The sequence below is a fragment of the Schistocerca nitens genome, chromosome 6 (assembly GCF_023898315.1).
Source record: "Schistocerca nitens isolate TAMUIC-IGC-003100 chromosome 6, iqSchNite1.1, whole genome shotgun sequence".
In the NCBI taxonomy this organism is placed as follows: domain Eukaryota; kingdom Metazoa; phylum Arthropoda; class Insecta; order Orthoptera; family Acrididae; genus Schistocerca; species Schistocerca nitens.
This window is the reverse complement of record NC_064619.1, coordinates 501,606,630-501,633,331: the sequence shown is the minus strand read 5'-3', so window position 1 is coordinate 501,633,331 and position 26,702 is coordinate 501,606,630. Positions and strand designations below refer to the sequence as shown.

Below are 26,702 nucleotides of genomic sequence, written 5' to 3'. Positions count from 1 at the left end.
TCATGGAAGAGACTGTTGTTTTACAGGGGCAACCCGAGATTTGTCTGCAGCCAATGAGACCAACACACTGTTATTGGGAAGAACACATCTGACGTATACACAAGCACCATATGCCAACTGTGAAGCATCACAAAAATCATGAATCTAATTTAACATGCTGGGGGCAAGGAATGATCCTCCTGTTAATCAAAATACCATTTAGGGAAGGCAGTTGCACACAAACAGCATTCCATTCATCAGTGAGGTTGGATGGAAGAATTTCGTCCCAATCAAGGCTTACTTGGCACAAGTGCTGCAACAACAATTTACATCTTATGACTGCTGGACCTAGAAGCCCCAGCAGGTCATAGATTGATGCTATTGTAGAGAGGACATTGCGTTTGGTAACCTTTGAGAGCCGATGACTCTTCTGCCGCACATGGCACTGGAATGTGTCGGAGCCAGGGTACCATAATATCCATAACGTTTTTATGGCTTGTTCACCAGTAAGATGACAAGGCAAAGACGTTTCTCTGTCCAGCACATGATTTTCTTCCATGACCTTGTGACTATTGGAACACCATTTCCTCAGTGGAAACCCCCCAGAAGCAAGTAGTTGAGTCAGCTGAATTTGAAGTTCCTGAGCTTCCGCTTCCATAGCTGAGCCACCTAAGAAGTCATCCACATAAAAGCTAGGCATCAGGGCTTGCAATGCCATTAGAAACCTGTTTTGATTTTCCAAAGCCAACTGTTGAAGACATCTGGTAGCAAGAAAGGCAGCAGGAGTGGTTCCGTAAGTGAGTGTACATAGTCTATATTCTTGCACTGGTTCTGACGGTGATTCACGCCACAGAATTCTCTGAAAGTTCCTATCATCAGGATGGAGAGAGACTTGGCAATACATTTTTGCTATGTCGTCTGCCAGAGCCACATTAAAGGAGCGAAATTTTATAATAATGGAAAATAAATATGGCTGGACAGTGGGACCAACCATCAAGATATCATTGAGAATACTCCGTTAGAAGTGGCAGCAGAGCCATCAAATACTACCCTCAACTTAGTAGTGGAGCTGCATTCTTTGAAGACAGCATGATGTGGAAGGTAACAGCTTGGACCAATAATACCTTGAGAATTAGAGATCTCCCTGTGTTGCAGTTCAACATATTCATGCATGAATGCAGCATATTCCTACTGCAGATTTGGTTGCCTTTTAAATCTCCTCCCAAGATGCGCCAGTCTCCGAGAGGCCTGTTGTCATGATTCACCTCAGGATTTACAGTCAGGTTTCACTGGTAGTCGAACCACAAATCTCCCTTCTTCATCTCGTGCCGTGTAGCGTTGAAAGTGAGCCTCGCATATTTTACCCTGCTTACTCATCGTTTTCATAGACAGTTCCTCTAACTCCCAAAACCTTTACAGGTTGGCATCTAAATTGTCACCTCTAACAAGCACGAGGTCACTGTAGAATGAGGCATGTTGCATGCAGCTGAAGGCATCCTACCAGACAAAATCCAGCCAAATCTTGTTTCGACCAGTGAAGGATGTCTTGGTTTCACCAGCCTTTCCTTACAAACAACATCAAAGAAAATCTCAGCACCAAGAATTAAGTCTACTGTGGCAGGCTTGTTGAATTCTGGACCAGCGAGTGGAAGATTACATGGGATACTCCAGGACCTTGTGTCTATCTTGCTCGCTGGTAGGTCACTGGTGACATGATCTACGATAGCACAAGTGGTTCTGACATGAAAGTCGTTGAGCCTAGACAACAGTTCAACATCACAAGTGTAAGACACAGAGGGTGCAAAGGAATTGTTTATGCCTTTCCCAGGAAATGGATGTTTATTTAGTTTCAGTTTTAATTTCTCTACCATGCCGTTAGATATAAAGGATAACTGACTCGCACTATCTAGCAGAACTCTGCAAACCTGCTGTCTACTTATGCTGTCCTTTGCGTTTAGTGATAGTATGAGGTTCACTAAAAAATTATGTGATTCCTCAGTATCAGCATTAGCGAGATGAGCCCTCCTCACGTCTCGTTTGATTTGAATTATTGGCATTTCCTTGCGAATCCCTTGAGGCGATATCCCTGAACCTGATCAACTCAGGGGCCTGACATTTGTTTCCAAAAAAATTATTAGTTGATTCAATGTGGTGAATGTTGACCCAGACATCTTTACCTCCCACTCATGACAATCTGTGGGTTGCATACTAGACAGAATCTCTTCCGAAAGAATAACTTCATGAAGTGGAACATCAGGTTTGAGAACTTCTAAGGCCTTCAAATGGGTGCATATGTGATTAATTTGTTGCTTATAATCGCTCGCTGTGCCATGGCCGACTGTAGGTAAGACCAACAAAGCCTTAGCATGTCTGGCTACAATTATTTTTGGGTTATTATACCTCTGCGTAATAAGTCCCCAGGCTATCAATAGATTTCCTGCTGTGGTAGGTATATGTTTCAATAGGTTTTTAGCTTCACCTCGCAAAGACGAATTAAGGTAATGAAGTTTTTGAACGTCATCAATTGAATTGTTATTCATAATGAGACTCAAAAACGTATCCCTGTATGATGACCACTTAAGGTAGTGACCTTCAAAATTTAGCAAGTTAATAGCGGGTAGTTTCAAAGAACTGACACTGCCTAATGGATTCGAGCCCAAAGGCTTCGGAAGCTGGGTGTACCTCTTGATTGAACCCTTGACAGTGGATTCAACAAAGTCCCACGAATCCTCGAATTCTGCCCTGTCCTTACTATGGTCTGCTGATTCATCTTCAATTTCCTGCCATGTTTGAGATGACTCAAAATCAGTCTGAATTCGAGTCAATCGACTTAATTTTGATTCCAACATTTCGATGCTGACACTGTCTGCAGACTGCACAAAGCTCGCTAAGCACGCAAGAGCTGCCTTTGCTACACCTCTTTGCTTGACTAATTTTGTTTTCTCTGAGGGCTCCATTTTAGGACCAGGAAGATGATTGCAGGAAGCTAACAATTGCACTTGCCAGGCTGCAGCAGCAATACGAGGCAGTACAGACTGGAACAGCAGTGGCATCATGAGCACTGGCAGGTGGCATGGCAGGTGTTGCAGTCTCCGATAGCACGAAGTTTCAGCGGGAGCGGGAGGTGACGTCACCGATGATGATGGCACTGACACGTTTCTGTGCCTCTCATGTTTGAATTAGAGACACATTAAATGTTCACAAATATGTCCCCGATCGCTGTTGTTAAGGCTGTTATTGTTGAAGTCCCGAACAGGCCTTGGGACACTTGATTGCGGTCAACAACGAAACCAATAACGTGCGCAGCTCGCGTGTGGTTTTTTAGAAGTTCACAAATACCGGAAAATAAATCCACATGAACGTAAATTCTGCGTGGTCACTGTATCCGGGCCGGAGGACCAAAAATGAGCGCACGGGCTCTTCCTTCCATGGTGGCACATTGGAGTGTGAGTGTGTAGTGCAAGAGGACTCACTGTCCTCCCCTTGTTTCCACTCACAATAACTGGACGGAACAAGTTTTCTGGTATAAGTGTTTATTACATTAAACTTTACAACTTGCACAGGCAGTGCACCAACTGCGGCTCCTAGCTTAGCTGGAAGACATACACGCCCGTTCGCTACGGGGTCTCATGGCTACCTGCTCAGCTGTTACCACTGCTAATCTTACCTGTGCGCACAAAGGACTTGGGAGATCCACTTCTGCACGTAGGTTGCAAATTCTCCTGACAGGGAGCAGACTATACTGAACAGTCTGACCTTCCCAGTTTGAAGCTGCCATTAGATGGCAGTTGGAGTGAGTAGCAGAGTCCAAACAAATACTGCGTGGTGCCATTAGGGCTAAATGTATCTGTATCTGAATTCATAAGAGCTCTAGATTCTGTCTTGGGAAGTGAAGTGAGTTCAAAATTAATTGTGTATGTTGATGACATTTTGGTCACTGAATACACTTGGGAACAACATTTGGAACTGTTAAGAAAAGTGTTTTCAAAATTGGAATCAGAGGGTTTGACTTTGAAAATAAGTAAGTGTAATTTTGGTGTAAAAGAAATTATATTTTTAGGGCATGTTACATTGAGAAGGAAATTGCACGTGATAAACAGACAATGTCATTGGTAATTTTGCTACTCCTTGTAACAAAAAATGATTTTTTGGGTTAACTGGATTCTATAGAAAATTTTGTACCAGCCAAGCTTTAAGTACTTCATGCCTGTTTGAACTTTTGAAGAAGAATACTGTTTGGGATTGCAATCAGGAATATCAGTATGCTTTTGATGAGATCGAAGGTCAGTTGTGTCAAAGTCAGATATTGTTCAGACTGGGTTTGTCTCTCCCTTTTGTGTTATGACAGGCAGTAGTGATGTTGGTTTGGGTGTTCATTTATTTCAGGAGGTTGAAGTTGAAGGTGTTATTGAACACAGATCTCTTGCATTTGCTAGTAGAGCATTGCAGAAGCAAGAAAAGATATACACTGTAACTGAGAAAGAACTTTTGGCTGTATATTGCACATAGAAAATTTTAAAAAATTATTTATCAAGTCACAGTGTCATCATCTATACTGATTGCAAAGTATTATGTTATCTCCAGGTGTGTAAGCTGTACCATAACAGAATTACTCATTGGGCCTTGTTTTTACAGCAGTTCAATTACAAAATCAGATGCATTAAGGGCACAGACAATATACCCGCTGATGCTTTGTCTAGGTTACCTTTACAGAGTGAATCATCTAATAACTTTGGAAAAGGAGAGAAAGAGTTTAAAATCATGTTCTTGAGAAGTGCGAAAGAGGACAAAGAGATCTTGAAAATTTGCAAAGACATCTGCAGGTATCAAAATTATGATCAAAATTGGAAATTGGTTAGGAGCATATTGGGTAAGAGGGAAGGGGAAAATACAGAACAATATTATAAGATACACAAGGGTGTTTTATTCAGGAGACATAAGACCGACTCAGATGATTGGAAACTATGTTGGCTGGAGTGATGTATTGATACTTTAATAACTTATACACATGAAAGTTTTGGTCATTGTAGATCAACCAAATGTACACAAAAGATTCAAGAACACATCTGTTATAACATAGGAAGGAAGAGTCAAGAAGAAGATTGCCAGCTGTGACAGACATCAAAGAGTGAAAGTAAGTAACCAAACAAGTAGAGGCCAAATGCAAAACATGCTGCCTAATAGTAACCTAGATCTCATATCTGTGGATGTTGGACCTTTGTCTAAGTCTTAGAATGGATTTTGTTATGTTTTTGTAGTGGTTGATGTATTTTCAAAGTTCGTAAAGCTGTTTTCTCTTAAGAAAGCTACCAGTAAGCAGATAATTTCTAAGTTTGAAAACACATATTTTCTTCAGATGGGTATTCCTAGAACAGTTTTATCTGACAAAGGTTGTCAGTTTACATTGCAAGCTTGCAAAGGTTTTATTGATCATGCAAAAATACGGCATATTCAAACATCTGTGTACCATCTGTTGAGCAATCTTGCTGAAATATACAGGGTAGTCCATTTATAGTAACCAGGCCAAATATCTCACGAAATTAGCATCAAATGAAATAAGTACAAAGAATTTAACTTGTGTAGCTTGAAGGGGGAAACCAGATGGCACTATGGCTGGCCCGCTAAATGGCGCTGCCATAGGTCAAACGGATATCGACTGCATTTTTAAAAATAGGAACCCCCCATGTTTTATTACATATTCATGTAGTACATAAAGAAATATGAATGTTTTAGTTGGACCACTTTTTTCGCTTTGTGATCGATGGCGCTGTAATAGTCACAAACGTATAATTACGTGGTATCACGTAACATTCCGCCAGTGCAGACAGCACTTGCTTCATGATACATTACCTGTGTTAAAATGGACCGTTTTCCACAATTGGTAAAGGTCGATATCGTGTGATGTATGGCTATTGTGATCAAAATGCCCAACGGGCATGTGCTATGTATGCTGCTCGGTACCCTGGACAACATCATCCAAGTGTCCAGACCATTCGACAGATAGTTACGTTCTTTAAGGAAACAGGAAGTGTTCAGCCACATGTGAAACATCAACCATGACCTGTAACAAATGATGATGCCCAAGTAGGTGTTTTAGCTGCTGTCGCAGCTAATCCGCACATCAGTAGCAGACAAATTGCATGAGAATCGGGAATCTCAAAAACGTCGGTGTTGACAATGCTACATCAACATCGATTGCACCCATGCCATATTTCTATGCACCAGGAATTGCATGGCGACGTCTTTGAACGTTGTGTGCAGTTCTGCCACTGGGTACAAGAGAAAGTATGGGACGATGACAGATTTTTTGCACGCGTTCTATTTAGCGACGAAGTGTCATTCACCAACAGCGGTAACGTAAACCGGCACAGTATGTACTACTGGGCAACGGAAAATCCACGATGGCTGCGACAATTGGAACATCAGCAACTTTGGCGAGTTAATGTATGGTGCAGCATTATGGGAGGAAGGATAATTGGCCCCCATTTTATAGATGGCAATCTAAATGGTGCAATGTATGCTGATTTCCTACGTAATGTTCTACCGATGTTACTACAAGATGTTTCACTGCATGACAAAATGGCGATATACTTCCCACAAGATGGATGTCTGGCACATAGCTCACTTGTGGTTGAAGCAGTATTAAATAGCATATTTCATGACAAGTGGATTGGTTGTTGAAGCCCCATACCATGGCCCACATGTTCACCGTATCTGACGTCCTTGGATTTCTTTCTGTGGGGAAAGTTGAAGGATATTTGCTATCGTGATCCACCGACAACGCCTGACAACATGCGTCAGTGCACTGTCAATGCATGTGCGAACATTACGGAAAGCGAACTACTCGCTGTTGAGAGGAATGTCGTTACATGCACTGCCAAATGCATTGAGGTTGACGGACATCATTTTGAGCATTTATTGCATTAATGTGGTATGAGAGAAATTGGAGGACTGTTTAGAAGATATTGCAGTAAGAATCATACCAGCTGTATAGATTACATCAGTGATTTTGAAGTTATTATGAACAGCTTACAACATTCTTCAACAGGTTTTTCACCATTTGAAATCGTATTTAATCACAGACCAGCTAACTTTATTTCTGAGAATTTTGAGTTTCCTCCATGTGAAATTCTGTCACTGCAAGAAAGAGAAGAATGTGTCAGGGAGATGATGCAGGATGACAGGAGAAAGCAGATACATGATGGTAACAGCAGATTTTCTAAGTTTGATGTGGGAGATCTTGTGTTGGTGAAAGCCGAGGAGAAATATATACCCTGTATGCAAAATTCTTGTTTTTTTATAACTTTCATAAGGAACTAATTGTTCAAAAAAGAAGGCACTGCTATGAACAGTGTTATTCCATGTAAGTAGGGGGATCAACTTCCCAATACATTAGGTAACTTTAAATTTGTTTGACTTGGGTATAAAGCTGTTGAAGGTTGATGTTCTATGACTGATGATTTGTTATGTTCAACACAGGAATGTAAAAATTTAAAAAGTTCAGGAGTATGTTCTATGAACCATGTTTCAATCAATGAATTTTTTTATCTCAATACTCAGTATGTATTTTTTTTTTCTTCAACTGTAAATGAATCTTCTAGGTTTCTATGTATGTAGGTTAGTCCCCACATCATAAGCATAGGCCCTAATATTTTTTAATTGTTTTCTCTTTTCATGAATCAACATATCCTTACATACTCTGGTTTGTGTGGCTGATTGGTTTTGTGCTATACTCCTACTTATGATTGAGTGTATTCTTGTCATCAGTACCCATTGTTGTGAGTTTTTTGAGTCTGCTCACTCGTTGTACACTTAGGCTCTGAATTTTTTCTTCTCTTTTGATGATTTTGAAGGCATGACTTAATAGATGTAAACTTGAAGTTTGTAATTCTAGTACTTTACATTGCCTCTTCACTTATTTCTATAGTTTAGTGTTGTAGTGTTATAGTTTTGACTTTGTATCATTTGTCTTGGAACAGAATATTCCACAGAAATGAAAAGTCAAACGCCATGTCCTCATATATGTGTAGATTATGACTTGTATAATAAATATTTTTCTTAAATTTTCTGTAATATGTTAAGATTTTGGTTTTTAGATCATTGTAAATATGTTCTGTAACAAATTAATGTAAACCTATATTGCACTAAAATTGTACTTGCTTGTTAAGTTGCTGATTTGAAGCAGTGTTTCTGGCATAACAGCCCGTTACTAACAGTGTTACAGATTACTGTCCTAAGTATTTTGGTTAATGATACCTATAAACTGGTGTAATCAATATTCTTGTAGTTAATATGTTATGTATCAGATTCTTCTGTACATCTGAATTCTACTTTTTGATGGTTAATATGCTTACACTTGTGGTACTTTTTATGTTTGTAAGAACAATGTTTAACTTTTGTATTATGTTCATTTACATTAGATTATTATGGTAACATTTTTCTATATTATTTTATTATTCACTTTTACGTAACAATAACAGACACCTAAATCTCATTCATTGCAGTGCTGAAAGAGACTTAAAGATTACACTAGATTATACCATTCTGTATGAAGCTAGACATGTTAGAGCAACTTCATGTGTGTGTTGTCCATAATTTTGGAAATTGTCACCATATGTTAATTTTGGAATTCAGTGCTCTGGTTTTACGCATATTTGGACTGTAGACAAATTATAAGCGAGAGGAACATGTTTGTTGTTATCAGAAATTTGTCAGATGCTATGTAGTTCTTTCTGTACTTTTGTGTGTGTGTGTGTGTGTGTGTGTGTGTAAGCTAACCTATACTTATGTTCATAGGGAAGTGATGATCATATAACCTAAAATTTTCTTGAAATTTTGGAATTTAACTTTGACAATCTGAATTCTACCTTTTGGCATCATTTGGAAAACCTTATAGTAAGCCACAAAATATTGTAAACACATTGTTTCCATATTATGTGAGGGGGATGTTGTAATGGGACATCATCCTCTAACATTACTTTTCCTCAACAGTAGTTGTCGATACCAATATATTTTTTTTTCAATTTTGGACAGGTCATTATTATCTCAGTTAATTTTCTGAAAACTTTTATATAATTTTATACACAGTATGTTATATTTCAAGCTAAAATTTATGAAAAGGAATTAATTTATAATATATTTTAGTTTTGATGTTATAACCGATAAGTACCTGTTCTGAATGTAGAGTTAAAATTTTTATTATTATTATTGGAAAAATTTGAAATTATGAATTATTTTCACACTTAAAAATTTCTATTATTAATTATGCAATCCTGTACTGTTTACTATGTTTATTTCTGGATTCATTTATGAAATAATAATCGAAGTTAATAATACAATAAAAACTAGTAGGTATTTAGAAAAATCGTAAACTCTTTGGAATATTGTTATTTCCTCAGAGTGTGAGAGTCATAAGCTTGCCTCTGATTTGATCAAATGTATTTTTGTATAATAGGTGTGAACAATCTAATTTTGACTTTATTAATGTGAAAAATCGAAATATTGTATGATGTACTAAAACGCGAGAAAATCAGTGGAAAATATATTTACATAAAAAATTCTGCAACAACAATTTTTCAATTTATTTAGTTCAAACTAATCATGAGGACCTGATGTTAGGTTTTCAGCTTCAAGAATCAGATTCCTAGACATGAAGAACTGGAGCCATCTCAACATGACAAGCTAAGTAAACTTGAAAGTTTATTGTAATCTTCGCCCCCTCCAATCTTCATAAAAGACTTTGCTTATTAATTACTTGGACTGGGCATTGTTCAATGTGGACAATAGATGGAAGAAGGAAGGAGGGGGGAGATAACAATCTGTATAATGTCTTTCATGTATGAGCAAATTAAGGCTCTTGTCAAACAGGGAGAGCGTAACCTGCATGGGCACCCGCAACAATCTATGTTGTGCTCTACGCTGCAGCATCATCCCGGTTAGACAAGAGGCAGGTGCCTGTTCTACATCGCCCTTGCCCATGGCATGAAGCTGGCAGGTTTTGATTTTCTACAAAGTATGTGGTGGGCAAGTGTTCCCAAGATAGTGCAGAAACAGAAAGACTGGCTGATTTGGTACTTGCAAATGTACTTTATGCATGGTATACGACACTGTCATTATAAAAATGTGGCAACAAGGATAAAACTGACGCTGTTGCGTGATACAGTATCAGATAAATATCGTAATTTACAGTACAGTTCAGTTAAAATAATAATGTTCTTACACATACTAGTGATGCCATTTAAGTAAAATTTTAGCTACAAATATGCTGTTTTTGCAATAGCTTCTGCAGTATCAGTTGTAAATAGGCCTTAAAAGACTCATCACCCTTGAGTGAGTATATCAAAGGCATTTTCCACCCTATGACAGCTTCTGCATATTTGTTTACTAAAACTTCCTTTTGAAGGATCTTTCAAGGACATTGATTTGGGAAAATGGATCACCAGATAGGTTTCTAATTTAAATACCTCAGTACCTGTCAGCACATGAGGGACGGGAATCTTTGTGCCAGGAATGGTTACCTCATATGAATTCATAGAAAAATGCAAAGTTTTCAAAACTTGCGCTGTCACTGTGTCTGCCATAGCCACAGAGTTGTAATCATGATCAATAACTGAAAGCAAGGAAGTCGAAAAAATAATTTGAGCCACTGTTTTTAGGACATGTCATTCTATCATGCTTCCCATCTATGCCACCAGTGCAGTTAGGAAATTGCCAGCATTCCGTGAGTTCCATCTCAATTTTCTTCCAGATTTCCTCTGCTGGTTGAGGTGAATACAATGATTGTAAAATGCTATACAGTTCTTGACATATATATTTGATTAAGCTGCAGACAGCTGTCCTTCCCATGTGGAACTAAAAAGTGATGGTATGGTGTGAATCACCAGTGGCCAAATATCCGGAACAGTATGTGCTATGTCATATACACTCCTGGAAATTGAAATAAGAACACCGTGAATTCATTGTCCCAGGAAGGGGAAACTTTATTGACACATTCCTGGGGTCAGATACATCACATGATCACACTGACAGAACCACAGGCACATAGACACAGGCAACAGAGCATGCACAATGTCGGCACTAGGACAGTGTATATCCACCTTTCGCAGCAATGCAGGCTGCTATTCTCCCATGGAGACGATTGTAGAGATGCTGGATGTAGTCCTGTGGAACGGCTTGCCATGCCATTTCCACCTGGCGCCTCAGTTGGACCAGCGTTCGTGCTGGACGTGCAGACCGCGTGAGACGACGCTTCATCCAGTCCCAAACATGCTCAATGGGGGACAGATCCGGAGATCTTGCTGGCCAGGGTAGTTGACTTACACCTTCTAGAGCACGTTGGGTGGCACGGGATACATGCGGACGTGCATTGTCCTGTTGGAACAGCAAGTTCCCTTGCCGGTCTAGGAATGGTAGAACGATGGGTTCGATGACGGTTTGGATGTACCGTGCACTATTCAGTGTCCCCTCGACGATCACCGGTGGTGTACGGCCAGTGTAGGAGATCGCTCCCCACACCATGATGCCGGGTGTTGGCCCTGTGTGCCTCGGTCGTATGCAGTCCTGATTGTGGCGCTCACCTGCACGGCGCCAAACACGCATACGACCATCATTGGCACCAAGGCAGAAGCGACTCTCATCGCTGAAGACGACACGTCTCCATTCGTCCCTCCATTCACGCCTGTCGCGACACCACTGGAGGCGGGCTGCACGATGTTGGGGCGTGAGCGGAAGATGGCCTAACGGTGTGCGGGACCGTAGCCCAGCTTCATGGAGACGGTTGCGAATGGTCCTCGCCGATACCCCAGGAGCAACAGTGTCCCTAATTTGCTGGGAAGTGGCGGTGCGGTCCCCTACGGCACTGCGTAGGATCCTACGGTCTTGGCGTGCATCCATGTGTCGCTGCGGTCCGGTCCCAGGTCGACGGGCACGTGCACCTTCCGCCGACCACTGGCGACAACATCGATGTACTGTGGAGACCTCACGCCCCACGTGTTGAGCAATTCGGCGGTACGTCCACCCGGCCTCCCGCATGCCCACTATACACCCTCGCTCAAAGTCCGTCAACTGCACATACGGTTCACGTCCACGCTGTCGCGGCATGCTACCAGAGTTAAAGACTGCGATGGAGCTCCGTACGCCACGGCAAACTGGCTGACACTGACGGCGGCGGTGCACAAATGCTGCGCAGCTAGCGCCATTTGACGGCCAACACTGCGGTTCCTGGTGTGGCCGCTGTGCCGTGCGTGTGATCATTGCTTGTACAGCCCTCTCGCAGTGTCTGGAGCAAGTATGGTGGGTCTGACACCGGTGTCAATGTGTTCTCTTTTCCATTTCCAACAGTGTAAAATAAAATAATTTGGATGTGGCTTGACTGACAGATGAAGCTGTTTGAGGAAACCAGGAGACTATATGATACTCCTGCAGCAGATACTTAAAATTCATAAAGTGAGGCATACACTCAGCCAAGAAATATCAGAATTGGCCATGGGCAGATAAGTTGGGAGTTTCTTCCTGACACTGTCATCACATCATACATCATAAAATGTTGAATAGTCACAGGAACCATTTATTGATGATGGGAATCAAGAGGAAGAAGCATAATTGAATCCGTAATGTCAGTTCATATGGCAAAAATGCCAAAACTAAAACAAATAAACGAAGGTGTTGCTGCAATGACAAATTATCAACACACGAGAGACAGTAATTATTTTTGAGTTATGCGCGCTCATTCAAGACATGCCCAGCTTAGACACAAAAAATGTGTGTGTGAATTCCTAAGGGACCAAACTGCTGAGGTAATTTGTCCCTAGACTTACAGACTACTTAAACTAACTTATACTAAGAACAACAACACACACTCATGCCCTAGGAAGGACTCGAACCTTCGGCGGGAGGGTCCACACAATCAGTGACATGGCACCTCAGATCACGCGGCCACTCGGCGCAGTAGCTTGGACACAAACTTATTTAAAAATGCAGCTGGCACAGAATTTGGAGAGACTGAGCATGCAATGTTAAATGATGAAACACGACCACATCTATCCCCCACAGTCCTTGCATCACCCAGTACAATGTAGAGCTGATATTATATAATAAAGTTACCGTTACAGTTTTGGAGCCAGGGAACCCTTCCGTGATTGCCTCTGAATTGTCTTCATGGGGGTGCAGGTGTCTCTCCATACCACACGAGAAGACACATGCCTCTACTTACGTGTGGAGCAAGCACAGTCACACAGCACCTAGCTGCAAGGTACCTTTCATGTTTATGTTGCTGCCATACACAGCACAATATTTCACATGGTTCTCAACTAAAAATTAAGTTACGTAATTTGAGTACTAACTGGTCTACAAGTATGACACTGAAGTCACTGTCTACAACATGACGGTGTTCATGTGAAGATGTGTGTTAGGAGTTTGAATAAAGATTGGAAAGCCGTGTTTTCTGTGTTGAGAACAATTTTGGGAAATGAGAGTGGTAAAATCATATGTGTAGCTGAAGGAAGGTCTTAGAAAGTTAAGTAGTGTTGAGGTAGCTTTCATGACAGCAGTGTGGGGTTGTATTCTGCAACAAGCAATGAAGAAACTGCAGGCTGAGGGTGTAGACATTTCTACTTCTGTTGAAATATATGATACTACTGCAATGTTTTTAGCTGAGCTTCAGACATTTTTTCCCGTTCACAACAAGGATCCAGCTGAAAAGAAACTTGTGGAGATCAAGAATTTGGAATAAATTCCACGTCCTGAAGCTGCCGAGAGTCAAAAAATGAAAGTGAAATTAAATGAAAGAGATTCTTTTATGAATCATCTGACTCAGAGGACAAACACAAATGTCCTGAAGAAGAAACAGGATTAAGTTGTGTTGAGATCTGGAGATGAATGAAAATGTCATATTCTAAGGTTATAGAACTCTCTAGGGTGAGTTTCAGAAGAGAATAGTTCGAGATTTTCATTTCTCTCAAATATCGTCAAACTAAAAGCTATTCAGATTTATGATGCCGCAGAGAAACTTAGAGCTGTCTATAATTCTGACACACAGAACAACTTTAGTGAAGGATGCATACATTTTAAAATCTATCTGTTGTCTATGAAGAAAGTAGTTGTGACAAGTTGACCTCTCTTTCATTTCTCTGTAGAATGTTGGTTTCATAAAAAATAGGTGATGTCTGTCCAAATGTTGTACACAGCACTCAAGATTTACAGCTGTGCTACAGCTACAAACTCTTCAGCTGAAAGCTCCTTTTCTGTTTTACAATGAAGTAAGTACTATCTTCGGACAACAGAAACTGAAGAACAGCTGGTCAGTACTAGCCATATAATCAGGCATCAAATTCAGTCTGGATTTTCAGGAAGTGATAAATCAGTTCACAGTCACAAAAGTGAGAAGGAAGACATTTCTCTATATTCATTATATTTTGGAAAAGGTCAGTTAAATGTATTTTATCATGTATTTGGGACTGACTAAATTTTACATTTAAATGAAGTTATTTTGGTATAGTGTATTGAACTAAAATGATTTTCTTTGTATTTTCACAGTACATTGTGTCTAAGTTTGATGTTTCTCTGATAATTTATAATTTTTCCTCCTATCTACGTAATTCTGTAGCTCTCAATTCGTTCGAGCAATCAATCATTAATGATAGGAAACACAGTCATAGCTCAGTCACTCAAAATGATTCTGAAATTTTACTTGTTAGAATGAAATCGGGCGATGATTCTTCTTCTCTGCAGGCCCGTGCTTTGCGGCAGTCTGGTAATCTGTACAAATAAAATGCCTCGTAATTTTGGGAGCGTTGTATAATCAGTCGGGAAACCTCATATCAAGCGGATATTTGGCTTTGATGAAGTTTAACCTTCCGAAGAAGTAATGGAGCTCTTGGATTATTAAATGCAGGTTCGTATCCAGTCTTTCGGAAGTTCCCTTCTGAATAACAACTACGCAATATATGGATAAATATCATTAATTCTCAAATTTCAAATACACACCTTTTATTTGAAGGAGCAATCTATATATATTTCCTTTTTAAGCGTACAGTTTCGTCTCAGTCGTCTTCTGTCATGAATCTCAATAATCAGATTACAATTCTTCAAACCAAGCTCTTTCTTTTTTTTAAAAAAAAAAAAAAAAAAAACACCAGAGAGAGTACTACAAAGAATACTTATGCGCTCATGGCATAGCTATTGTATGAACTACTTTTCGCATGGATTCTGCGAGTACGATGATAGAAAATTAGTAAACGTCATTTAAGGGTAGAATTGTATCTGAATAATTCATCGAATATAAAGAGATATTACAAATTTTTTAATAAACGGCCTATTGAAATGTAGTACTTATTTTATTATCTTTTAGTAATTAACTTGCACATGTACCTTATGTTATTCAAATACTTCATTAAAGTTTAGAATTGGAGTTAATGATTATGCTGCTTTATTGTTGCCAGTCCATAAATGAGTAGCCATGCTGAAGTTTAGAAATGGGAGGCATGAGATAAATTACTGCGCAGAGCCCAGAGCCATCACACATCCTAAATATGGCCCTGGATACAGAGGTTGCTTATTACACCTTATGCATACTGTCTGAGAGTTACAATTAACATCTGTTCTTCAATCTTTGATATTACATATATATATTGGTGACCTGTTAAACTCTTTCACAGTACATCAAATTTAGCCGGAAGATTTGCACATGCAAAAGGTTTGTGCCAAAATTGTGCAAAAAAAAAGCTCACAACAGAGCAGAATGACAATCAAAGAAACGTGTGCGTTGATCTTCTTGTGAGAATTGCCTGTGACCACGAAAAAGTACAAGTCGTGTGATCAGACTTTTGAGTACGATATTGATACAAAGCGGTAAAGTGAGGAGTGGCACACTGAGAAACCTCCTCGACCAAAAAAAACTCTCTAATGAACAAATCAAAGATCAGAACAACGCCGATTCGCTTTCTTGATGGTAGGGGTATCGTGCGTAAAGAATTTGTTGCTTCAAGTAACACTATCAATCAACTGTTTTACAAAAATCCGTGAAAGGCTCAGGAAAAGGGTGAATCGAGTGAGACCGAACGTTGGAGATAAGTGGATTCTGCAACAAGACAACACCACTGCCACACGGACACTTCCATGACGGAATTATCGATCTTGAAAGCCATTCCTGTTGTTCCATGGCCCCGCTATCTACCTTATCTCAATCTTTGCGACTCTTTCCTTTCCCCAAAAATTGAAAAATGTCTTAATAGGACATCATTTTGGGACTCTGGAGAGCACTCAAAAGAATGTGACAGACATATTAAAGGCCCTGCCAGTTGAAGCATTTCAGCTCTGCTACCAACACTGGGAATAACGACTTCGCCGTTTAATAGCTGCTGAAGGGAACTACTCTGAAGGGGACCAAATAATTGTTACAAAAAAATAAAAACATTGGTAGATTAAAAATCTTGTTCTTAGAAACATAATAAGTACCACAAGTGTAAGCATATTAACAATCATAAAATAGAATTCAGATGTACAGAAGAATCTGAAACATAACATATTAACTACAAGAATATTGATTACACCAGTTTATAGGTATCATTAACCAAAATACTTAGGACAGTAATCTGTAACACTGTTAGTAACAGGCTGTTATGCCAGAAACACTGCTTCAAATCAGCAACTTAACAAGCAAGTACAATTTTAGTGCAATATAGGTTTACATTAATTTGTTACAGAACATATTTACAATGATCCAAAAACCAAAATCTTAACATATTACAGAAAATTTAAGAAAAATATTTATTATACAAGTCATAATCTATACATATATGAGGACATGGTGTTTGACTTTTCATTTCTGTGGAATATTCTGTTCCAAGACAAATGATACAAAGTCAAAACTATAACACTACAACACTAAACTATAGAAATAAGTGAAGAGGCAATGTAAAGTACTAGAATTACAAACTTCAAGTTTACATCTATTAAGTCATGCCTTCAAAATCATCAAAAGAGAAGAAAAAATTCAGAGCCTAAGTGTACAACGAGTGAGCAGACTCAAAAAACTCACAACAATGGGTACTGATGACAAGAATACACTCAATCATAAGTAGGAGTATAGCACAAAACCAATCAGCCACACAAACCAGAGTATGTAAGGATATGTTGATTCATGAAAAGAGAAAACAATTAAAAAATATTAGGGCCTATGCTTATGATGTGGGGACTAACCTACATACATAGAAACCTAGAAGATTCATTTACAGTTGAAGAAAAAAAAAATACATACTGAGTATTGAGATAAAAAAATTCATTGATTGAAACATGGTTCATAGAACATACTCCTGAACTTTTTAAATTTTTACATTCCTGTGTTGAACATAACAAATCATCAGTCATAGAACATCAACCTTCAACAGCTTTATACCCAAGTCAAACAAATTTAAAGTTACCTAATGTATTGGGAAGTTGATCCCCCTACTTACATGGAATAACACTGTTCATAGCAGTGCCTTCTTTTTTGAACAATTAGTTCCTTATGAAAGTTATAAAAAAACAAGAATTTTGCATACAGGATATAGATTTCTCCTCGGCTTTCACCAACACAAGATCTCCCACATCAAACTTAGAAAATCTGCTGTTACCATCATGTATCTGCTTTCTCCTGTCATCCTGCATCATCTCCCTGACACATTCTTCTCTTTCTTGCAGTGACAGAATTTCACATGGAGGAAACTCAAAATTCTCAGAAATAAAGTTAGCTGGTCTGTGATTAAATACGATTTCAAATGGTGAAAAACCTGTTGAAGAATGTTGTAAGCTGTTCATAATAACTTCAAAATCACTGATGTAATCTATACAGCTGGTATGATTCTTACTGCAATATCTTCTAAACAGTCCTCCAATTTCTCTCATATACAGGGTGGTCCATTGATCATGACCGGGCCAAATATCTCACAAAATAAGCGTCAAACGAAAAAACTACAAAGAACAAAACTTGTCTAGCTCGAAGTGGGAAACCAGATAGCCCGCTAGATGGCGCTGCCATAGGTCAAACGGATATCAACTGCAATTTTTAAAATAGGAACCCACATTTTTATTACATATTCCTGTAGTACACAAAGAAATATGAATGTTTAGTTGGACCACTTTTTTCGCTTTGTGATAGACGGTGCTGTAATTGTCACAAACATATGGCTTACAATTTTGGACGAACAGTTGGTAACAGGTAGGTTTTTTAAATTAAAATACAGAATGTAGGTATGCTTGAACATTTTATTTTGGTTGTTCCAATGTGATACATGTACCTATGCAAACTTAACATTTCTGAGAGCGCACGCTGTGACAGTGTGATTACCTGTAAATACCACATTAATGCAATAAATGCTCAAAATGATGTCCGTCAACCTCAATGCATTTGGCAGTGCATGTAACGACATTCCTCTCAACAGCGAGTAGTTCGCTTTCCGTAATGTTCGCACATGCATTGACAGTGCACTGACGCATGTTGTCAGGCGTTGTCGGTGGATCACGATAGCAAATATCCTTCAACTTTCCCCACAGAAAGAAATCCAAGGACGTCAGATCCGGTGAACATGTGGGCCACGGTATGGGGCTTCAACAACCAATCCATCTGTCATGAAATATGCTATTTAATACTGCTTCAACCACAAGTGAGCTATGTGCCAGACATCCATCTTGTGGGAAGTATATCGCCATTTTGTCATGCAGTGAAACATCTTGTAGTAACATCGGTAGAACATTACGTAGGAAATCAGCATACATTGCACCATTTAGATTGCCATCTATAAAATGGGGGCCAATTATCCTTCCTCCCATAATGCTGCACCATACATTAACTCGCCAAAGTTGCTGATGTTCCAATTGTCGCAGCCATCGTGGATTTTCCGTTGCCCAGTAGTACATACTGTGCCAGTTTACGTTACCGCTGTTGGTGAATGACACTTCGTCGCTAAATAGAACGCGTGCAAAAAAATCTGTCATCGTCCCATACTTTCTCTTGTACCCAGTTGCAGAACTGCACACGACGTTCAAAGTCATCGCCATGCAATTCCTGGTGCATAGAAATATGGCATGGGTGCAGTCGATGTTGATGTAGCATTGTCAACACCGACGTTTTTGAGATTCCCGATTCTCATGCAATTTGTCTGCTACTGATGTGCGGATTAGCTGCGACAGCAGCTAAAACACCTACTTGGGCATCATCATTTGTTACAGGTCATGGTTGATGTTTCACATGTGGCTGAACACTTCCTGTTTCCTTAAAGAACGTAACTATCTGTCGAACGGTCTGGACACTTGGATGATGTTGTCCAGGGTACCGAGCAGCATACATAGCACATGCCCGTTGGGCATTTTGATCACAATAGCCATACATCACACGATATCGACCTTTACCAATTGTGGAAAACGGTCCATTTTAACACAGGTAATGTATCATAAAGCAAGTGCTGTCTGCACTGGCGGAATGTTACGTGATACCACGTAATTATACGTTTGTGACTATTACAGCGCCATCGATCACAAAGCGAAAAAAGTGGTCCAACTAAAACATTCATATTTCTTTATGTACTACACGAATATGTAATAAAACATGGGGGGGTTCCTATTTTTAAAAATGCAGTCGATATCCGTTTGACCTATGGCAGCGCCATTTAGCGGGCCAGCCATAGTGCCATCTGGTTTCCCCCTTCAAGCTACACAAGTTAAATTGTTTGTACTTATTTCATTTGATGCTAATTTCGTGAGATATTTGGCCTGGTTACTATCAATGGACTACCCTGTATATTTCAGCAAGATTGCTCAACAGATGGTACACAGATGTTTGAATATGCTGTATTTTTGCATGATCAATAAAACCTTTGCAAGCTTGCAATGTAAACTGACAACCTTTGTCAGATAAAACTGTTCTAGGAATACCCATCTGAAGAAAATATGTGTTTTCAAACTTAGAAATGATCTGCTTACTGGTAGCTTTCTTAAGAGAAAACAGCTTTACGAACTTTGAAAATACATCAACCACTACAAAAACATAACAAAATCCATTCTAAGACTTAGACAAAGGTCCAACATCCACAAATATGAGATCTAGGTTACTATTAGGCAGCATGTTTTGCATTTGGCCTCTACTTGTTTGGTTATTTACTTTCACTCTTTGATGTCTGTCACAGCTGGCAATCTTCTTCTTGACTCTTCCTTCCTATGTTATAACAGATGTGTTCTTGAATCTTTTGTGTACATTTGGTTGATCTACAATGACCAAAACTTTCATGTGTATAAGTAATTAAAGTATCAATACATCACTCCAGCCAACATAGTTTCCAATCATCTGAGTCGGTCTTATGTCTCCTGAATAAAACACCCTTGTGTATCTTATAATATTGTTCAAAAGACACACAAACAAACACAAACACACACACAAAATTCAAGCTTTCGCAACAAACTGTTGCCTCATCAGGAAAGATGGAAGGATAGGGAAAGACGAAAGGATGTGGGATTTAAGGGAGAGGGTAAGGAGTCATTCCAATCCCGGGAGCGGAAAGACTTACCTTAGGGGGAAAAAAGGATGGGTATACACTCGCACACACACACATATCCATCCACACGTATACAGACACAAGCAGACATATTTAGAGACCAAATATATCTAAAAACAAAGATGTGTGACTTACCGAACGAAATATTGTCTAAATAAGTCTGCTTGTGTCTGTATATGTGTGGATGGATATGTGTGTGTGTGCGAGTGTATACCCGTCCTTTTTTCCCCCTAAGGTAAGTCTTTCCGCTCCCGGGATTGGAATGACTCCTTACCCTCTCCCTTAAAACCCACATCCTTTCGTCTTTCCCTCTCCTTCCCTCTTTCCTGATGAGGCAACAGTTTGTTGCGAAAGCTTGAATTTTGTGTGTGTGTTTGTGTTTGTTTGTGTGTCTATCGACCTGCCAGCGCTTTCGTTCGGTAAGTCACACATCTTTGTTTTTAGATATATTTTTCCCACGTGGAATGTTTCCCTCTATTATATTTATAATATTGTTCTGTATTTTCCCCTTCCCTCTTACCCAATATGCTCCTAACCAATTTCCAATTTTGATCATAATTTTGATACCTGCAGATGTCTTTGCAAATTTTCAAGATCTCTTTGTCCTCTTTCGCACTTCTCAAGAACATGATTTTAAACTCTTTCTCTCCTTTTCCAAAGTTATTAGATGATTCACTCTGTAAAGGTAACCTAGACAAAGCATCAGCGGGTATATTGTCTGTGCCCTTAATGCATCTGATTTTGTAATTGAACTGCTGTAAAAACAAGGCCCAATGAGTAATTCTGTTATGGTACAGCTTACACACCTGGAGATAACATAATACTTTGCAATCAGTATAGATGATGACACTGTGACTTGATAAATAATTTTTTAAAATTTTCTATGTGCAATATACAGCCAAAAGTTCTTTCTCAGTTACAGTGTATATCTTTTCTTGCTTCTGCAATGCTCTACTAGCAAATGCAAGAGATCTGTGTTCAATAACACCTTCAACTTCAACCTCCTGAAATAAATGAACACCCAAACCAACATCACTACTGCCTGTCATAACACAAAAGGGAGAGACAAACCCAGTCTGAACAATATCTGACTTTGACACAACTGACCTTCGATCTCATCAAAAGCATACTGACATTCCTGATTGCAATCCCAAACAGTATTCTTCTTCAAAAGTTCAAACAGGCATGAAGTACTTAAAGCTTGGCTGGTACAAAATTTTCTATAGAATCCAGTTAACCCAAAAATTAATTTTTTGTTACAAGAAGTAGCAAAATTACCAATGACATTGTCTGTTTATCAGGTGCAATTTCCTTCTCAATGTAACATGCCCTAAAAATTTAATTTCTTTTACACCAAAATTACACTTACTTATTTTCAAAGTCAAACCCTCTGGTTCCAATTTTGAAAACACTTTTCTTAACAGTTCCAAATGTTGTTTCCAAGTGTATTCAGTGACCAAAATGTCATCAACATACACAATTAATTTTGAACTCACTTCACTTCCCAAGACAGAATCTAGAGCTCTTATGAATTCAGATACAGATACATTTAGCCCTATTGGCACCACGCAGTATTTGTTTGGACTCTGCTACTCACTCCAACTGCCATCTAATGGCAGCTTCAAACTGGGCAGGTCAGACTGTTCAGTATAGTCTGCTCCCTGTCAGGAGAATTTGCAACCTACGTGCAGAAGTGGATCTCCCAAGTCCTTTGTGCGCACAGGTAAGATTAGCAGTGGTAACGGCCGAGCAGGTAGCCATGAGACCCCGTAGCGAACGGGCGTGTATGTCTTCCAGCTAAGCTAGGAGCCGCAGTTGGTGCACTGCCTGTGCAAGTTGTAAAGTTTAATGTAATAAACACTTATACCAGAAAACTTGTTCCATCCAGTTATTGTGAGTGGAAACAAGGGGAGGACAGTGAGTCCTCTTGCACTACACACTCACACTCCAATGTGCCACCATGGAAGGAAGAGCCCGTGCGCTCATTTTTGGTCCTCCGGCCCGGATACAGTGACCACGCAGAATTTACGTTCATGTGGATTTATTTTCCGGTATTTGTGAACTTCTAAAAAACCACACGCGAGCTGCGCACGTTATTGGTTTCGTTGTTGACCGCAATCAAGTGTCCCAAGGCCTGTTCGGGACTTCAACAATAACAGCCTTAACAACAGCGATCGGGGACATATTTGTGAACATTTAATGTGTCTCTAATTCAAACATGAGAGGCACAGAAACGTGTCAGTGCCATCATCATCGGTGACGTCACCTCCCGCTCCCGCTGAAACTTCGTGCTATCGGAGACTGCAACACCTGCCATGCCACCTGCCAGTGCTCATGATGCCACTGCTGTTCCAGTCTGTACTGCCTCGTATTGCTGCTGCAGCCTGGCAAGTGCAATTGTTAGCTTCCTGCAATCATCTTCCTGGTCCTAAAATGGAGCCCTCAGAGAAAACAAAATTAGTCAAGCAAAGAGGTGTAGCAAAGGCAGCTCTTGCGTGCTTAGCGAGCTTTGTGCAGTCTGCAGACAGTGTCAGCATCGAAATGTTGGAATCAAAATTAAGTCGATTGACTCGAATTCAGACTGATTTTGAGTCATCTCAAACATGGCAGGAAATTGAAGATGAATCAGCAGACCATAGTAAGGACAGGGCAGAATTCGAGGATTCGTGGGACTTTGTTGAATCCACTGTCAAGGGTTCAATCAAGAGGTACACCCAGCTTCCGAAGCCTTTGGGCTCGAATCCATTAGGCAGTGTCAGTTCTTTGAAACTACCCGCTATTAACTTGCTAAATTTTGAAGGTCACTACCTTAAGTGGTCATCATACAGGGATACGTTTTTGAGTCTCATTATGAATAACAATTCAATTGATGACGTTCAAAAACTTCATTACCTTAATTCGTCTTTGCGAGGTGAAGCTAAAAACCTATTGAAACATATACCTACCACAGCAGGAAATCTATTGATAGCCTGGGGACTTATTACGCAGAGGTATAATAACCCAAAAATAATTGTAGCCAGACATGCTAAGGCTTTGTTGGTCTTACCTACAGTCGGCCATGGCACAGCGAGCGATTATAAGCAACAAATTAATCACATATGCACCCATTTGAAGGCCTTAGAAGTTCTCAAACCTGATGTTCCACTTCATGAAGTTATTCTTTCGGAAGAGATTCTGTCTAGTATGCAACCCACAGATTGTCATGAGTGGGAGGTAAAGATGTCTGGGTCAACATTCACCACATTGAATCAACTAATAATTTTTTTGGAAACAAATGTCAGGCCCCTGAGTTGATCAGGTTCAGGGATATCGCCTCAAGGGATTCGCAAGGAAATGCCAATAATTCAAATCAAACGAGACGTGAGGAGGGCTCATCTCGCTAATGCTGATACTGAGGAATCACATAATTTTTTAGTGAACCTCATACTATCACTAAACGCAAAGGACAGCATAAGTAGACAGCAGGTTTGCAGAGTTCTGCTAGATAGTGCGAGTCAGTTATCCTTTATATCTAACGGCATGGTAGAGAAATTAAAACTGAAACTAAATAAACATCCATTTCCTGGGAAAGGCATAAACAATTCCTTTGCACCCTCTGTGTCTTACACTTGTGATGTTGAACTGTTGTCTAGGCTCAACGACTTTCATGTCAGAACCACTTGTGCTATCGTAGATCATGTCACCAGTGACCTACCAGCGAGCAAGATAGACACAAGGTCCTGGAGTATCCCATGTAATCTTCCACTCGCTGGTCCAGAATTCAACAAGCCTGCCACAGTAGACTTAATTCTTGGTGCTGAGATTTTCTTTGATGTTGTTTGTAAGGAAAGGCTGGTGAAACCAAGACATCCTTCACTGGTCGAAACAAGATTTGGCTGGATTTTGTCTGGTAGGATGCCTTCAGCTGCATGCAACATGCCTCATTCTACAGTGACCTCGTGCTTGTTAGAGGTGACAATTTAGATGCCAACCTGTAAAGGTTTTGGGAGTTAGAGGAACTGTCTATGAAAACGATGAGTAAGCAGGGTAAAATATGCGAGGCTCACTTTCAACGCTACACGGCACGAGATGAAGAAGGGAGATTTGTGGTTCGACTACCAGTGAAACCTGACTGTAAATCCTGAGGTGAATCATGACAACAGGCCTCTCGGAGACTGGCGCATCTTGGGAGGAGATTTAAAAGGCAACCAAATCTGCAGTAGGAATATGCTGCATTCATGCATGAATATGTTGAACTGCAACACAGGGAGATCTCTAATTCTCAAGGTATTATTGGTCCAAGCTGTTACCTTCCACATCATGCTGTCTTCAAAGAATGCAGCTCCACTACTAAGTTGAGGGTAGTATTTGATGGCTCTGCTGCCACTTCTAACGGAGTATTCTCAATGATATCTTGATGGTTGGTCCCACTGTCCAGCCATATTTATTTTCCATTATTATAAAATTTCGCTCCTTTAATGTGGCTCTGGCAGACGACATAGCAAAAATGTATTGCCAAGTCTCTCTCCATCCTGATGATAGGAACTTTCAGAGAATTCTGTGGCGTGAATCACCGTCAGAACCAGTGCAAGAATATAGACTATGTACACTCACTTACGGAACCACTCCTGCTGCCTTTCTTGCTACCAGATGTCTTCAACAGTTGGCTTTGGAAAATCAAAACAGGTTTCTAATGGCATTGCAAGCCCTGATGCCTAGCTTTTATGTGGATGACTTCTTAGGTGGCTCAGCTATGGAAGCGGAAGCTCAGGAACTTCAAATTCAGCTGACTCAACTACTTGCTTCTGGGGGGTTTCCACTGAGGAAATGGTGTTCCAATAGTCACAAGGTCATGGAAGAAAATCATGTGCTGGACAGAGAAACGTCTTTGCCTTGTCATCTTACTGGTGAACAAGCCATAAAAACGTTATGGATATTATGGTACCCTGGCTCCGACACATTCCAGTGCCATGTGCGGCAGAAGAGTCATCGGCTCTCAAAGGTTACCAAACGCAATGTCCTCTCTACAATAGCATCAATCTATGACCTGCTGGGGCTTCTAGGTCCAGCAGTCATAAGATGTAAATTGTTGTTGCAGCACTTGTGCCAAGTAAGCCTTGATTGGGACGAAATTCTTCCATCCAACCTCACTGATGAATGGAATGCTGTTTGTGTGCAACTGCCTTCCCTAAATGGTATTTTGATTAACAGGAGGATCATTCCTTGCCCCCAGCATGTTAAATTAGATTCATGATTTTTGTGATGCTTCACAGTTGGCATATGGTGCTTGTGTATACGTCAGATGTGTTCTTCCCAATAACAGTGTGTTGGTCTCATTGGCTGCAGACAAATCTCGGGTTGCCCCTGTAAAACAACAGTCTCTTCCATGAGTGTAATTATGGGGTGCGCTGCTTCTGGCTCGACTTATTCACAAGGTGGTCAATGCATTAGACTTCATAGATAGTGGCATCATTCATTTGTGGATGGGCTCCACAATAGTTCTCTGTTGGCTGCAGCGTAGTCCTTGTCACTGGAAAACCTTTGTTGCCAACAGTCTCTGAAATCCAGGAACTGGCCAACTGGAGACATGTCAAACCAGAGGATAATCCTGCTGACCACTTATCATGTGGTATTAATCCAGCTGCCTTGAGTTCACTTGTTCCGTGGTGGTCTGACCCATCATGGCTATCCACTTGTAACCTCGACTACTGCAACACCTGCACTCCACTTAGTGTAGAAGATGTGCCTGACAGAAGGTGTACATAGGTATCCTTGGTGTCGTTCATTAAACTTGATGTTGAACTGCTGTGTAAATATTTGTCATCCAAGAAAACTTACAGAGGTTTGGCCTATGTGCTGAGGTTTGTTAATAACACTAGGTTTCAGCAATCAGACAGGATAACTGGGCCACTCACTGCACAGGAATGCCACAACGCTATCAAAAGGGCATTTGGCGCAGCTCAACATAGTGAATATGGTAATGAGATCGTTTTGTCGAAGGCCAGTTCCTCTATTCCACATAATAGCAAATTAAGGGATTTGCACCCGTTTGTTGATGCCGAAGGTATTTTGCGAGTGGGAGAGAGATTAATGAATACTAGTGTACCATATGATGAGCGCCATCCTATTATCGTACCGCCTAAGCATCATTTGACAAAAATTCTCATAATACATGAACATGAAAATCTGTTGCATGCTGGGTCATGACTTTTGTTGGTTATG

General features: G+C 40.1%; 2 protein-coding genes across 2 annotated transcripts; one reads left to right on the top strand and one right to left on the bottom strand.

Moving 5' to 3' along the window:
* On the bottom strand, window positions 1-883 carry LOC126263429 (uncharacterized). Its single transcript, XM_049960522.1, has 2 exons — window positions 224-883; window positions 1-117 (listed from the first exon to the last, which is right to left on the bottom strand). Exons 1-2 carry the CDS (start codon window positions 881-883, stop codon window positions 1-3), a joined length of 777 nt encoding a protein of 258 aa, XP_049816479.1.
* A 24,104-nt stretch (window positions 884-24,987) lies between these two features.
* Window positions 24,988-25,870, top strand: LOC126263427 (uncharacterized). The gene is made up of 2 exons (XM_049960521.1): window positions 24,988-25,647; window positions 25,754-25,870. Exons 1-2 carry the CDS (start codon window positions 24,988-24,990, stop codon window positions 25,868-25,870), a joined length of 777 nt encoding a protein of 258 aa, XP_049816478.1.
* The last annotated feature ends 832 nt before the right edge of the window (window positions 25,871-26,702 follow it).